The 16157-nt window shown below is 38.4% G+C and overlaps 2 protein-coding genes across 2 annotated transcripts in view; both read left to right on the top strand.

The window, feature by feature from the left end:
- Positions 1–16157, top strand: part of LOC149531973 (protein RAE1-like) — a 260333-nt gene that overhangs the window by 212291 nt on the left and 31885 nt on the right. The window lies entirely within an intron of this gene.
- On the top strand, positions 661–3931 carry LOC149531974 (uncharacterized). The gene is made up of 6 exons (XM_089811051.1): positions 661–1928; positions 2068–2300; positions 2416–2568; positions 2717–3117; positions 3255–3660; positions 3795–3931. The coding sequence occupies exons 1-5, from the start codon at positions 1255–1257 to the stop codon at positions 3654–3656; spliced, it is 1863 nt and encodes a 620-aa protein (XP_089667177.1). The 5' UTR covers positions 661–1254; the 3' UTR covers positions 3657–3660; positions 3795–3931.

Genomic DNA, 16157 nt, shown 5'->3' with positions numbered 1-16157 from the left:
CTAACCAAGTATACATCACAATAAGCTCATCTATTCTCAAAGAGATATCACCTAACTTGTGATATCGGAGGATATAATATGCTCAAGAAAGTCAAGTCATATGAAATTCTTCTTATATATATCTAGGTTATGGTATGTGCACTGACATCAAGTCTCATAATATCTAACATAAAATGTCACGACATATCCACGAAGATTACATCACATAATATCTTCCATGATTATCTCATAAAGAACATAATGATCTACAACTCATATCAAGTCTCATGATATCTATCAAAATGTCCAATAGATACTTCACTATCATAACATGTCCACGAATATCAAGTCACATGATACTCATCATGATAGAGACCTAACCATTGTAAAGTTGTTACCTTACAATGTTAGATACAAGTGTATATTATTTGAAAGATCATCACCTTTCAATAAGGTACATAGGGTGGGCCATAAAGTCATGGAGTTACACACTTGACAATAAAAGATATTAAACGGAGTCACCACGGATTTTGTCACGTGGTGTTATCATGGCGTCACACACATGGCATCTACCATGAACCATATCAAAGATCACTGATGCTGAAGTTCCTTTTCAATCAAGGCTTCATTCTCCAATGCATAGTTCCAAAAATCGCCATGAAATCGCCGAAATCGCCGAAATCGCGATAAGATTCATGGCTCCCGATTTTTTTGGAATCGGAAATCGCTGGTGGCGATTTTTTCGTGTGAATCGCCTGAATCGGCGATTCATGGCAAAAATCGCCAAAATCGCCATCGTGAATCTCCAGAAATCGGCCGCGGCAGCAAGGATAGAAAGTTCAATTTTTTAAAAAAAACACATGTTTTATTTGCTTTCTAAGTTGACTTTCCTCTTTGTTATAACCCTAAAGAGCCTTCTATTTGCTTAGTATGAGTAGAAGAGAGGAAGAGTGAGAGAGAAGAAGAGAAAAGAGAATCCATAGGTTTCCAACCGGCAAGAAGGAAGAGCACCAAAGAGATCAGAAGTCCATTTGGGGAGGCCATAAATTGCATTGGGAGCATTAAGGAGTCAATATCAACACTCCTCAACTCATTTGCAAGAGGTAAGTGTTGGTTTTTTTTTTGCATGTTAGTGTAGTATGCATTTTTTGTTAAATTTTTTTAGTGTTCATTTGCAAATCTTGAATGTTTTTTATTTTTAGTTTTACTAAATTGCAAACTAGGGTTTGTTGTTTTGTAGTTTTTGTTTATTAGTTGCAAACTTTGATTTTTTACATGAATTTTTTTATTGCAGCAGCCCTTTGCTTTCATTTTCCAATTTCCACAATGGGTAAAAAAGATGAATGCTGGAAATATAATGAAGAGTTTCCTGGGAGAACCAAATATCAAACAAAATGTATATTTTGCAAAGAAAAAATAAATTCGGGAGGTATCTATAGATTGAAATACCACATTGCTGGCATACCTGGCCATGATGTCACAGTTTGCACTCAACAAACCGCTGAGGCAAAACGCTCTTGTTTAGTGGCATTAGAAAAAATTGAACAAGACAAGTTGACTAAGAAAATGCAACTTGAAGGGTTAAGAGGTATTGGCTCCCGTGCTCCCACATCCGCAACCGCATCTACATCTGCAAGTGCATCTGCATCAGCTTCCGCATCCGTAGGTTGTGTTGGGGAGGGTTCTTCTAGGCCTCCTTTTCATCCTAGTGCTAGTGCTCATGTGAGTGTTAGTGGTAGTCGGTCTCATACTGAGACAGAGTCCAACACCAACCTATTGCGGCCTAGAGTGCGGAAAAGCAGAATGGATAGTTACTTTGTGCCCCGCACTACTCCTGGCTCCCAACCCACGCTTGAGGGCATGGGTTTGAACAAGGAGATTCATGATGCTGCCAGAAAAGAGATTTGCAAATTCTGGTACTTTTGCAACATTCCATTTATTGCAGCCAGGTAATTGATTCTTTTTTCTTTGTTATCTTCAAAGTTAAAGTTAAAAGTAAAAGTAAAACTTTAATTATATCTACTTGTTTTATGATTTTAGTTTTTGACATCTAAATTTCTAATCAATATCATTATCTATTTGTGACAGGACTCCTTATTGGCAGAACATGATAGATGCAGTTGCCATTTGTGGTCCGGGGTTTAAAGCCCCAACTGAGGCTGAGTTGAGTGGATACCTCCTGGAGGAAATGGTTGAGGATATGAGGCATGAGCTTGAGGACAACCGAAAGGAGTGGATCGAAAAGGGTTGCACCATCATGACTGATGGTTGGACAGATAGGAGGGGAAGAACACTACTCAATTTTCTTGTATCCTGTGGAGGTGATTGATCATTCTACTTTCCTACATACATAGATTTGAATCGTGATTGACTATTTCAAATTTTGATTTGTTGATTGCTAATAGTAATTATAATTCGTTGTTTTGTTACTTGTAGGATATACCATGTTCCTCAAATCCATTGATGCTTCTGCTCATGTAAAAAACGCCACATACTTATGTGAGGTTATTGAGGAAGTTATAGCAGAGGTGGGGGAACAACATGTGGTGCAAGTGGTGACGGATAATGCAACAAGTTATGTTGCTGCAGGTAAACTTTTAACTTTTTAAGTTTTGAAAATAAATTTATTTGAATTTTGAACTTTTTCTAATTCTAACTTAGAATTTCTAAGTTTCCTAAGTTCTAAGTTCTAACATGTTTGAAATTTGAATTTCTAATTATCTTAAAATTGTTGTAGGCAAACTTTTGATGGAGAGGCACCCCACCATATTTTGGTCCCCTTGTGTAGCACACTGCCTTGACCTCATGTTGGAGGAAATTGGCAAACTTGAGTGGGTCAAGTCATGTGTGGAAAGGGCAAAAAACATATGTAAGTTTATTTATAATCATTCATTTGTCCTTAGCACAATGAGGAAGTACACAGGAGACAAAGAGTTAGCTCGTCCAGGGATCACGAGGTTTGCCTCGAATTTCATCACCTTGCAGTCCTTGTTGACATCAAGGGATGATTTGAGGAACATGTTTGTTGGGTGGGAGTGGATTTCATCTTCCTATGCTACGACCACTGCAGGGATAGATGTGGTGGATTGCATATTTGATGATGATGGTTTTTGGAAACCTGCTAGAGAAATACTTAAGGTAATTTTATTGCAATTTAACATTTAATATTTTACAGTTTACTATGCTAATTGTTTAATGATTTAGTTTTACCTTATATTATTGAATTATTCTATGTTTAAGTTTTGACTCAAATTTTTGTTTTACTTTATATGTAGGCCACTGAGCCTCTTGTATCTCTCCTACGAACTGCTGATGGGGAGAAGCCCTCTATGGGCTACATATATGAGGGCATGGATAGGGCCAAGGAGGCCATTAGAGCTCAGTATGCAGGAGTGCAGGAGAAGTATGCCCCTATTTGGGACATCATTGATAGGAGATGGCAGAATCAGCTCCACAGACCCATCCATGCAGCAGCTTACTTTTTGAATTCGGCATTTCGTTTCCATCCTGACTTCAAGGCGGATGAGGAGGTTCTCACCGGATTATATACAGTGATCCAGAGGTTGAGTACTGATGAGGATAGCAGTGCTGCAATTATTGAGCTTGATAAGTTCAATAATAAAGAAGGGCCACTTTTCTCTAGCAGGGTAGCCATAGATGCTCGGGAAACAATATAGCCAGGTAAAAATTAAATAATATATTCAATGTTCATGAATCTAGATTCTAAACTTAAAGTTGATTATGTAATTTTAGAGTTAACTTGTAATTTGTAATTTGTAAATGAGACTAATTATTTTTATTTTCCCTTATTTCAGATAGATGGTGGCAAATGTTTGGGGCCACAACCCCAAAACTTCAAAAAATTGCCATTCGTATTCTGAGTCAGCCAAGTAGCGCTTCTGGATGTGAGCGCAGTTGGTCCATGTTCGAGCACATCCACTCGAAGAGGAGAAACAGGTTGACAGTGCAGAGGTTGAATGATCTTGTCTTCGTTCATTACAACCTCCGTCTTAGGATCAGACAGATTTTGGGCACTGACTCCTCTCCGATCATTCTGGAGGAGATTGATCTAGAATCAGAGTGGCTCACAGAGGTTGTAGATCCAGTCTTCACTGAGGAAGACCGTGTGTGGATTGACCAGGTGGATATAGAGGCTGAGGCAGCTAGAGCACGTTCTTCAGGCATTGGTAGACGCACACGTGCACGCACAGACACAGGCCCTAGCGACATTCGTGAGCCCATCTTATATGCGGGAGATATGGCTCGACAGTCCTCTAGGACCTACATTAGACGCCTTGCTACTAGGCAGACTGGATACTCAGAGGCTGAGGCTGAGGCTGTAGCCGAGCTTGAGGATGATGTTGAGGATGATGATGACTATGAGCCTGAGGCTTGAGCTGGAGCCTTGTTTTTATATTTTGTTTACAGATATTGATACTTAATCATTGATAGACATATGTTTCAAAGTTTCAAACTTTCATGGATCTTCATCTTAGATTCTTACATAAATTTATGATTTGATGTCTTATGGATCATCTTACATACATTCTATGATTGAAATCATTATGATCATTTGATTTCTATTTACTTCAGCTAGCCTACAATTTACATTTTAGAATCTTAGATAACATAGTTACGTATGTGATGGATTTTATGTTTCATGTTTATGTATGTTAAGTTTTAACTTCTATTTGATGATGTTATAGTGTGCTTAAGTTATATTCAATAAAGGGTGCATGAAATAAGTTTTAAATTGTTAAAATCTTTAAATTTAAAGGGTTTTTTCAAATTTGCCGATTCATTGCCGATTCATTGCCGATTCACGATTCGATTCGGCCTTGCCGATTCCGATCCGATTCCGATTCACGTTTCTTTGCTCCAATGTATCAAGCTTGTCCCATAAGTACATAGAACTGCTCTCTAGCATGAGGCTTGGCGAGAATGTTGGTCGTCTATTTTTCAATGATGATGTACCTCACACGAAAGTTTAGAGAAACCATCTTGTCATGGTTTGAATGAATATCAGGATGTCTACAAATATAGATCCTTAGTTGCTCCCTCTGTCACGGAGGCATGTCCTGTTCATATACTCCAATCATGAAAATATATTTTTCTAAGAGACTCACCCTCAGGCACATGATTTACTAGTTTAATAATCACAACATTGTTCACAAGAGCATCTTCTCGTACACAAATGTCCTTTTCTAATTCCATAGTAACATGAGTGAGCTTAATAAATTGTGGACTTGTCCCCAAGTTTGGCTACACCAGACATTCATGCTAATGTGGCTTCCTTCTGAAGCTCCAAGTACATGCATCAACCTTTTGACTTCCACGTTTACCTTTGACAGATGTCTCAGATACCCTCTGAATGTTATTTCCTCCTCTTCGAAGAAATGTTTTCAGTCATTAACTCATTCCCATGACTGCAAGCATCAAGTTCTTTTCCCGTAAATGAGTTCCTTATTGAAAGCATATCAAAGAGAGATTACAAACAGTTTGTAGAACTTATCTCGTTGTGAAAAAACCAATGCTAGAAGCATACATGATTTTCATATCAAGATTGTATTATTAAATGGCTACATAAGAACATTATGAAATACTTATCTCTCTGTACGTATGATATTGCTTGGCAATTCACAACAAAACTCATGATAGATGTAATGTCCCTTGTCTGTCTATTTAATTTTTCCAGTCCCCTAGCTTATAAACCTTCAGAGTTTGTTAACCTCTACCTTGCTCTAGTCCCGCACTACAAAGTTGGAATTATCGAAGCCCTTCAGAGACCCAAGGATCTTTGTCTTAGTTTCAAGAAGAAAATAAAAGAGTTCTTCCTTATTATTTCCTTATGAAGTCTTTTCCAATCTGAGTTTAACATCTAGTATATTCCTTGTTTGCCTGACAATTATGTTTCTCCTTTTTTTGTATGAAATATAACCAGTATATGTGTTGTGTTTTCTAATTGATAACCTATGTTGAGTCTGCCAGAATCTATGTTGAGTCTGCCAGAATCTCTCAGTTATATATCTTAATATCCCATGTATATGCTCGACTTTAATTATACAAGAGTTGAGAGCTTTGACTTGTTTGCATAGTTGCTATTAAAAGGAACCTGTTAGCTGTTGAAATGAAGGAGTGTGTTATTGGATGTTGTTCCCACTATTGATGATGCTTGAGGTGAGGGGATTTTGATTTTGTCTTAAGTTCACTAATAATGTCGTCTGAGATGATGAAATGTAGATTCGAATATGGCTTCCTTACCTGAATACAATTATATGTTGGGGGATGCTTGTGCATTCAAGAGTAATATTCTTTAGTTCGATATGCCCCCATCATTTCGGATCTGTTTGTTCCTCAACGACAGATGTTGTGAGTTGGCTTTGTATTGTGTTGGATGCCCGTAATGGTCGACCTGGATAATAGTTGACTTATGTAATGGACGATGCCTCCCAACTCACTTTCTTCCCCCGCTTGCGAAAAGTCTCCTTCAATTGCTTCGATGACTGTAGATTCCACTTCCTTCTCAAATCAATTCCTGGCACGCGTGGCTCACCGTGGCAGTTTCTATCTGCTTTTTTCAGCAATGTGTTCAGATTGGAGTGATGTCTTCTAGATGATGTAGTTTGTGACCTATGGAAACATTCTTGTTTGTTTTCTCTTCTTTCCTATTCCTCTGTCACTTATCTCTCCTTGCCCGTTGATTTTTCAATCCATCTTGTAAAGGTTGCACATATATTTTATGTGTTGATTAGCAAGTCTTCGTGATTTTCCCTTATAAGTCTTCCTCCACACGACATGACTCAGATTTCCATTGTCTTTGACTTGCTGGAGTTAACACTGCTTACCCCCTATTCCTCGTGTGTTATCTCTGGTTATTCACCCTAGAGTATCTCCTTTGGTTAATACTATCTCTCTTAATATATGCATGAAAGAGAACAATCACGACTATTGATCTTAATTAATGTATTTACATTTTTATATTAGTTTGTTATTATATTGAAAGATTTATACAAATCTTATATATGCTTATATTTTAGTTATAATAAATATATATGTATGATATAAGTTATTTATATTATTTAAACAAATATGATATATTTATAATAAATTTCCTAAGTTGCACGGGTACCTCCTCCCCCCCCCCCCCCCCTCTGGACCCAAAAAAGTTCGAACTGGTTCAAATTTTGGGTTTGGTTCGAACTTGGTTTGACCAGGGTGCGATTTTTGCACTCTTAGTTCGATCTGGTTCGAATTGGGTTCGAACTCGGGTGAACCACCTTGAAATTTTCAAACCTAGTTCAAACCTGTAGCTAAGCTTCTAAGTCATAATTAACAGTTTATCATTTTTTTCAATATTAAATACTGTATTATAAACACATTTCACGGTAATCCATATCCAATGACACCCGAAGGTTTGAAGTTTCATTTTATAGCATTCCCAAAAATTGATCTTGTCTTCTGAATTTGTGATCTCTTCTAGTTATAAATAGGACTGTCAACTGACATATAAGCAAAGTCAACCACAAAATTTAAGCTTGCATTCCTGTGTGACACATGGCTTCTTTTTTTTGCAAGCATAATTGTTGAGTAGTTCAAGAGATATGTTGCATGGCCCTTGTGGAATTATGTAATGAATCCATTAAGTAATTGGAGGCTCTACCTTTATAAACTATATCAAGTCCTTGGCCAATAAGGTCAGTTTGAATTGGAAGGTATATTACATACTTGAAGGTAAGATAACTTGCCTAAAATCTGGTCAAATAGTGATGTTGACGGAGCTTAAATGGCTTTTAAAACCTGGATGCTTTAAACAGATTTTCTCAAGTTTCACCCTGTTCTAAACTATGCACAAAATATTTATTAACAGATATTTTAAATCATTTTTATGAGAGTCTATTATTATTGTGATGAAGGTTGAGGTTTGTATATCAAGACTCTCTATTATTGCTTAACACCCTTAGGTTTCTTCACATTCTGCTATCTGTTTTATACTTCATAGTACACAACTTGCTTCAATATTATATATAACGCAGCAAGTGTACATTTTATTTTTACAATAGCTTATGGAACAAGGATCACATTCTAATTTTAACTCATGCTTCATAAAAATGTATATATATATATATATAATTTTTACATGTTTTTGTACTAACAAACCCAAACAAACCCAAATTCCTTTCCAAAATTTTGTCGAACTTGCAAACTGGTTCTCGAACTTCGAACTTGGAACCAAACCCGAACTGGCAACTTAGTATATTTCAATAGTATAATTTCATTTATTCATTTATAAGATATTATATTGTTATATTAATATAATATATTATGTTTGATTGTGTAAATATTGATTTAATTTATTATATTATAATTTATATTTGTTTATGTATATTTTTTCTCAAGAATATTAATTATTATTAAATTCTTTTCTAGAATTGGGGGACATTACAATAGACTGCTGAGCACTCAAGAATACGCAAGCCTGTAATTTTAATACTTTCATCTCGACTACTATATGAATGTTCATCCTTGCCACCACTCAAAGGGGGTTCTGCATTTAGATCTGCAAATTCATCTTCCCTCAATGTAGAGAGTGATTGACCTTGAAAAGCCTATTAGTGCTCCATTATTATTATTCTCTTCTAAAAGCCACTATCTTCATATCCAAGTGGATTGCTCACAGTGGATTCTGCATCATGGTGATTTGATAAGAGATACTATAAAACACCATATATAGTTTTTGATTAGCTTGGCATCATGAGACATCCACAGTGGCCTATTCTAGCTGCAACCCAATTCTTTTAGCGGTTGCTATGTTCGGAGACTCTGTCATCAATCCTGATATCACCTTAGCTGGGTAGATGGATGCCACTACAGATGTATATTAACAACTATTGCGAATGTTTGTCTTAGATTAGGAATCTTCAACGAAGGTATAATGACCCGTTCTGATCTGGAAGGGATAACAACAATATACAACAAAGGCTTGATATTGTGTTCCTTCCAACAAATATGTGATAGCAAAGTAATATCCTTTGCAGAGTTGGATTGCCATTAGAGAATGATGTTTTTAAATTAAATTGCTCCCATGCAACTCCTAAACTCTCCATGAAAAAGCTGTCACATACAAGTCCTCCATATCAACACAGTATTTGTGACTTTTAATTTCTATGCCACCATTGCATAGTTCATATACTGAATTATTATTTGTTTATCAAAATTGCCTCATTATAAAAATGCATCTCTGTAAACTTTGTTCTTAACAAATGACTTAGCATTTTCCTTGCTGACTTTCTCACAACACATTGCTGAGCATTATGTCTTCATATGTTTATGATTCTCAGCTTCACCACTACTTCTCTCCTCCATCACAAGCTAATATTTATTTCCACTAATTATCACTGCCTTAACAAATATAATCTCTTTTATGATGGCTGCAAATATTTGTCCTTAGAGTATTCAGGTCTAGTGTTTGGTGCTCTCTTCGGTTAGACTTTTGTACTGTTTGCTTCGATCTGGTTGTGCATGCCATTAGAAACCTCCATTGTAAATATTGTTTCCTTAACTGTGTACAAATTCATTTGTGGATACTCGACTGAAAGAAGATAACCATAAGCATGAAGGCCATATGTTTCACAGGAACGACCCTTGATAATGTGCACCATCTACCATCTGTGAAAATATGAGAAGGCATTAAAATCTATTCACAATCCTATGTGGCCCTGTCAACCATTGTCCCAGAGTCACACCACCCGACTCTATTTCATCTTCTTTGAGACTTAGGTTCGAGCCATGCTAAAAAATCAAACTGGTTTAAGTCTCAACTAGTTTCTTGCACTGATATGTGCCTCGGGAAGGCTCTGTACGGGATATCTATGCCCAGCACCATCAGGCTCAGCCAAGCTCTTATGACTATATGGTTTTTTCTATATTGATCTATGATTCTCGACGCCAAACTCCAGCAATTTGTTATTCTTTGGACCCTCCATTTTCTGATTCAACCGTGATATGTGTCAATCACTATTATGAGGCACGCTATCATGTGCAAAGGGACTCATGTTAGATCCATAAAGACCTATTCAGCCTTTACACGGCAGGTACTGGAAGAGTACTCTTTTATAATGATTACTGTTGCGTATCATAATTTTGATGTGCTTGGATCTCTGTCAGTCTCAATTCGCCATGGTGGATGTCATTTGGAAGTCACTATATCACAGTCCTCTTTTAATGGGTATGCATCGCTGTAAATATTGAATGGTGTCCTCAACATTTGCCACTTATTTAATATGTCTATAATCCACAGATATCATCTCTGAAGTCCTCAACTATTACTGCCACATCTTAATATATTTTGGAAAGATGAATCTCTGATATCTACAATGATTCTGAAGACAAGACTCAGGTGTGTGCAACATCAGATTGAACTTCCACAGACGGTAATATTATTTCCCATAATAATATTGGCACTCAAAGGCAGGAACCAATACCACTTCACAGGCAGGGGAAAATAATTGGTCTTTAGGATCTTCCTTTAAGCGGTAAAGCTTTCTTCAAAGTAACTCAATTCTGATACCATGATAACGCAATTAAATTTATATCAGACTGATGTGTTTGATATCTTTTCTATGTCAAAGTTCTATGATTACTAATATAAGTTTTCTTGGTTGCAAATTATGATCAGAATACAGTGGTCTTGATAAATGCCAATTCAATGTGAGTATGATTCAATAGTTATAAATACTGATCACACAGGTCAGATTGTCAAACTCTAGAAAAGGCAGAACATTTGTTGATTTCTATATTATTTTGCCCAATCAGGTTTGGTTATTAATATGAGATGAACAGGGGCATATATGTTGGGTGGACATGTCTCCTCAAAGAGACATTTCTTCACAACATATGACCATTCATTAGCAATGATTAGTATAGCAAATATACAGTGATTACCAGTCAGGGTTATTAATGGTTTGCTCAAGCAAACGCTCAAATGGTTGGCGATCTGCATGATGATAGTCATAATTAAATCTGCGATATGCTTGAACAGAACCCGATCATGTGATCACTAACCTATCACTGAATAAGGTGAGCATGAAAGCATGCAAACTAGATCTGTAATAGCGGATTGTTAATATACTTGGAAATAAGATGACAGATGTAGGGGATGAATATTTGATGATCTGCAGTATATGTGTAAATGTATTAAGATAAATAAAAGAATTAGTAGTATATGCATGCATGTATATTTAGCAGATCAAGTTATATCATTCAATTTATCTGAATGAAGCTATTCATCAATAGCCTCTATTGCAGAAGCAAGGATATTGAAAAAGGTGCTGGATGCTTACAGTGTTGCTTCTGGGGAAATAGTAAACTGGAACAAGTCAGAGGTCTTTTTCTTCAACACGGAGGCCAGATCACAGCTTTCCATTGTGGGTGTTTTTGGAGTCTGAATTGGGAAAGTGCCAGGCAAATTTTCGAGCACGGGTTTGAAGGAGTAGTGAGGAATGACTATTGGAAGAAACTGGTAGATGGTTGTTGTTCCCGAAATGGATAGGTCTAAAGGTTGATGGCTGATGCTGGCTGGATGTCTCCTAATGCTCTCAGGTCAGTAATATCAGTGACGCCAATACTCTGCATGTCTTGTTTCAGATTCCTAAGAAAAATAATCTCAAGTATGCAGCAAAGAATGCACAAGTTTCTTTGGAATGGTAACTATGATCATGACAAAGTTCCACTCATGGCTTGGGATAAGATATGCCAACCCAGAGGTGGGGGTGGTGTGGGGTTAAGAATTTGGAAGTTGCTTAACTCAGCGATGGGTGCGAAGCTCATTTGGCAAATGTACTTGCAGCCAGACCAGAGATGGGTGAGGATTTTGAGAGCGAAATATCTAGACAACATGGAGGATGAGAGGATACTCATGATTGCCAACCCTCCTAGGGGCTCATCTTTATTTAATTTTTTGCTCATTTGCAAGAATTTGATCACAGACCACATCACTTGGCAGGTTAGTAATGACGGCAAGGTAAATTTTTTGGTCTGATTCCTGGGATCTTAAGTGGCCATTAGAAGAGGAAGATTTTTCACAGAACGTCATTGTGGCCACCAGGTGTGCGTGGGGCAACAAGGTGGCTAATTTTGTTAATCGGAATTCCTTTGTTCCTGGGAGACCCTTGGAATGGAAAGATTCATCTACCTTGGATCTGTCCTCTGATGACCAAGAAGCTTTTAGACAGATTCTGAAAGATAGAACAATTGTGGGGCCTTGGGATCAAGATATTCTGAGATGGTGCGAGGCAAGGACTAGCCGATATTTAGTCAAAATTGGATACTTTGCTGGAAAATCATCATGACTCGGTAGAATGGGATACAAAGTTGTGTTGGCACAATGTGTGTCTCGCAAAGGTTGGTGCCTTCACATGGTTAGTTGGTATGCTTGTAGCTTATTTGTTGATCAGTTGATGAGATTGGGATTCTTGGGTCCCTTCAGGTGCGCTCTTTGCAATAATGCAAAGGAGACCTTGGAAGGTGGGAGTTCATTTTCAAGCGCCTAGGTTGAGTTGGACCAACCAACAAAGGGGGTGGTTGGAGGCATGGCTATCACAATCCTAGTCCTTTGCTTCCATTTGGACCATCATTCCTTCCACTATCCTATGGAATTACGGAAGGAGCATAATAGGCAAATTTTTAGGACAAGGGAGAGAATCTACCCAGATATCTTCCAAGGCTAGAGAAAGCTGTTAGTTAGTGACCGATGTAGCGTCTCGGGTAAATCAAAGCAAGATCCCCTTCAATCAAAGAGACATCTCCATTCAAGAGAATTGGCTCATGGTCAAATACAAGCTTGTTAATGGGTGTTTGAGAGTTGATTCCCGGTCTTTTCAATTTCATTTAAAGTGGAGTCCACTTGATCCATAATGGACAAAAATCAATTTTGATGGGGCCTCCAAGGGAAACTCGGGGCCCTTAGGTGTAGTTGCTAGGACGGAAGATGGATTGGCATTCTATGCGAAGAGGGTGGTGGATGGTACAAACAATCAAGCTGAGTGTCTTGTTGTTGTCAAAGCGGTTTTGTTGGGAGTGAAACTGGGCATCTAGAAGTTGCATCTCGAGGGTGTTCTCAGATTGTAGTGAATGACATTGCTAAAGGGAGTTTGGAGACTTGGTACCTAGACAAATATATCAAACAAATTAAAACCTCGCTCAATGAAGTGGACGACTTCAAAATCACCCATGTGCCAAGAGAGGCTAATTCTCTTGCTGATAGACTTACTAATGTGGGTGTGGTGGGGTCATTGCAAGATAATTGAAGACTTTAGCAATGTTCCACCTTCTGATTTGCACATGTGATCATTCTAAGTATGATATTGCTAATCGTGTAAGTGGGGGGTGGAGTTCAACACAATTGGCATGTGTAATAAGGATCAGGTATGCAGGGCAATTATGTTAAGCATGGGGAATTGAGCATTCAAGAGGCTTCATGGCGATCTTTTTATTGAAGCCATTGTTCACTTGGCTGTAGAAAGACAAAGTTTCCTGTTGAGTGATGTGCAACGTTCTGGTTTAGCTTCATGGAGGCCAATTTCTCACTTCAAACCGCGGGTCAAATCCCCTCTTTTGTTGGTCAAATCTCAATCTAGCGGCTCAAGAATGTGTTCAAGTTGGATTCAAAGGAGTTGTGGGAAGCTTTGTTTCTAGTTTATAGTGAGGAGTTTCTGGACCATGATTGGAGACCCTTCAACAATTTGGAAGTATCTTCATTGGTTTTAGCATTGGGGTTGATGGTGGCTAACTCAAATGAGGAGGTTCAACAGGTAGTATGTGATTGTATGGAACCCAAATGGGTAGGGGGCATTGATGGTATCATCGACAGGGCCGAGATAGGAATTGGGATCCACATGGTTGATGGCACTTGGCGTCTCATTGGGGGTGGGCTTGGTGAATTACAACCTCTCCTTGTCTAGTCCTGTATTAATCCTGTTGAAGTTTATTTTCCTTTTTTCCGTTGGGGATGGTGTAAGTTGTTTGTGTTTTTGGATTCTCGTGGTCAATCCCATGGTGGGCAGTTGGTGAAGTCAGGTTGCAGGACAAAAGTAACCCCTATGAAATCAAGTGCTTCTTTTGATGAGAGCAGTCGTCCCTTGGTTTGTCGTCAGCTCCTTTGTAAGTGACATAGTGGTGCTTCAAATGATGTCATGGGGGTGGTGGGTGACCAATTTCTCTTTGGCGTGGATGTTTCTTTGTTGCAGGGTCGAGGTGTTGCTTTGGTGAGCATTGGTAGTTCTAGTGGTGGCGTGGCTCTACGTGGGCGTGTTGTGGATGAATTTCCAAACTTCACTCTAGAGCAAGCAGTTGGCTAGTTCTATTAAGCCCGTTATGACTGCGGTCAATTTTGGCGTGTTTTTTGTAATCAATTTTTTGCCATTTTCCCAAGCAATGTAATCTTTGTATTTGGTGGGCTTGGGTTGGTGATCTCTAGGGGTTTTTGGGTGTTGATGAAGATAGCCACATGGCGGCATTTCCTTTATGTAAAGATTCTCTATTAATGCAAAAACTTTATTACTGATAAAAAACAATTACTCCCAAAGTACTTATCCTTTTAGTATGTAGTGTGAAATAGGAGTCACAACTATTATTTCCCCATGTGACCAATTACAGTTTTCTAAAATAGAAAGGGTCCCTCTCAATCATTAATTGACTTGCCTTAAATAGCAGGTACATGAAACTAAGCCCAAACAAAGTTCAATCTATACTAAATTGTGAAGAAGACAAGACCCTCTAATAGCCAAGCCTTTGCCTCAGAGGACCCTCTACACACTATAATTAGCCTACGAGGATCAAAATAGTATGCTAATCCCTCAAACTCTAATGCTAGCAAAAGTGGGGACATTACAATCCGTCCTCCCTAAGGTTGCTTGTCCCCAAGCAATCTCAGAAACAAATAATACATCAGTCCACCTAGGTCCCAAGGGTAGAACTGTGTATTGTACCTATGATCACCAACTAGCTCCTTCAGCATCATTACCATTGTAACTGACAAAGCCTGCCAAACTGAAATGAATCTGACTACAAATGTTGCATGAGTGAATATCTCATAGGGAATTAATTCAGAAAGTTGACAAAGCTTGCTTCCCTGAATTGTGCAAAGTGAGTTTCCATACACATCATCTGACACATGCGCAACTGAACTGTGCACCTGAAGATCATGCACATGAGAGTCAAAAGTAAAACCATATGTGCTTGGTACCATGTACATATCACAAAACTCCTCTGTGAACCTTCTCTGAAACCTTGATGCCCTAGAAGGATCCCAAACACTGAATAGTAGCCTTTTGGGAAGGACATCTTCCAACATCTACTGCTCAACAAATGTGCTCATCCCAACTGTATCAACAACACTTGTAACTACAATGGATGTAGCCACATCCTCATCATAATCTGTGGATATAGGAGCATCATCAGTTGCTGCTATAGGAAATCTGAACTATCTCTGCAGATGGTGTGAACTGTGCCCAACTCCACTCAGGTGAGTGATCAACAACTATCTCAAAAAGCAGATTGTCATAAGACAATATTACATCCATCTGGAACATAGGATTGTCCACAAAGTGGACCTCAACACTATGTCGCTCTGTACTATAACATGTTGTCTCTACATCACTCACCTCATAATCAACAACATGCGTGTTATCATCAGTACACACTGCACACATCAAGCACCCCATGCATACTGCTAATATATGCAGAAGATGGAATTGTGATTTATGATCAAATTACATAAGATTGGAACCTAATTATTGTAAGCCACGATTCCACAATAGACAAGCGATCACTTGTACAACCCAGACTTCAAGGAAAATTCACCATAATAGGTGTATATGCACAGACCTCCGATCACAGATTGGGAGCTTTGGTTTAGGCACCCAACCATAGAAAAATAGTGCTGATGTCAAGAAAGCCCTCACCAATGACGGCGTTCATATATGGGAAAATCACTCAAATCTTAGCATTGCAGGCAGACTGGTATGGACTGTAAACACTGCCCAGATTACTTCAGAAAGCAGCGCCAAATGTAGGGAAAAGTTCTTGAGGATTCACAAGGGAAAGGTGCACTCAAAATGCAGAAGAAACCATCCTGGCTGCAGGGGCGAACAAGATCCCAGCAGACCAAGGGTTTGCTAGCC

Source organism: Cupressus sempervirens, chromosome 11 (assembly GCF_028749045.1).
Source record: "Cupressus sempervirens isolate cs-2001-9-10 chromosome 11, ASM2874904v1, whole genome shotgun sequence".
NCBI classification, from domain to species: Eukaryota; Viridiplantae; Streptophyta; class Pinopsida; order Cupressales; family Cupressaceae; genus Cupressus; species Cupressus sempervirens.
This window is presented reverse-complemented; position numbering and strand designations above follow the sequence as displayed.

Excerpts from the sequence above, each read along its gene's own strand:
- LOC149531974 (XM_089811051.1), top strand. The coding sequence starts at position 1,255 with ATGAATTTTTTTATTGCAGCAGCCCTTTGCTTTCATTTTCCAATTTCC. Across the intron at positions 2,301-2,415 it reads TTTTCTTGTATCCTGTGGAG|GATATACCATGTTCCTCAAA; the intron begins GTGATTGATCAT and ends TGTTACTTGTAG. Across the intron at positions 3,118-3,254 it reads CTGCTAGAGAAATACTTAAG|GCCACTGAGCCTCTTGTATC; the intron begins GTAATTTTATTG and ends CTTTATATGTAG.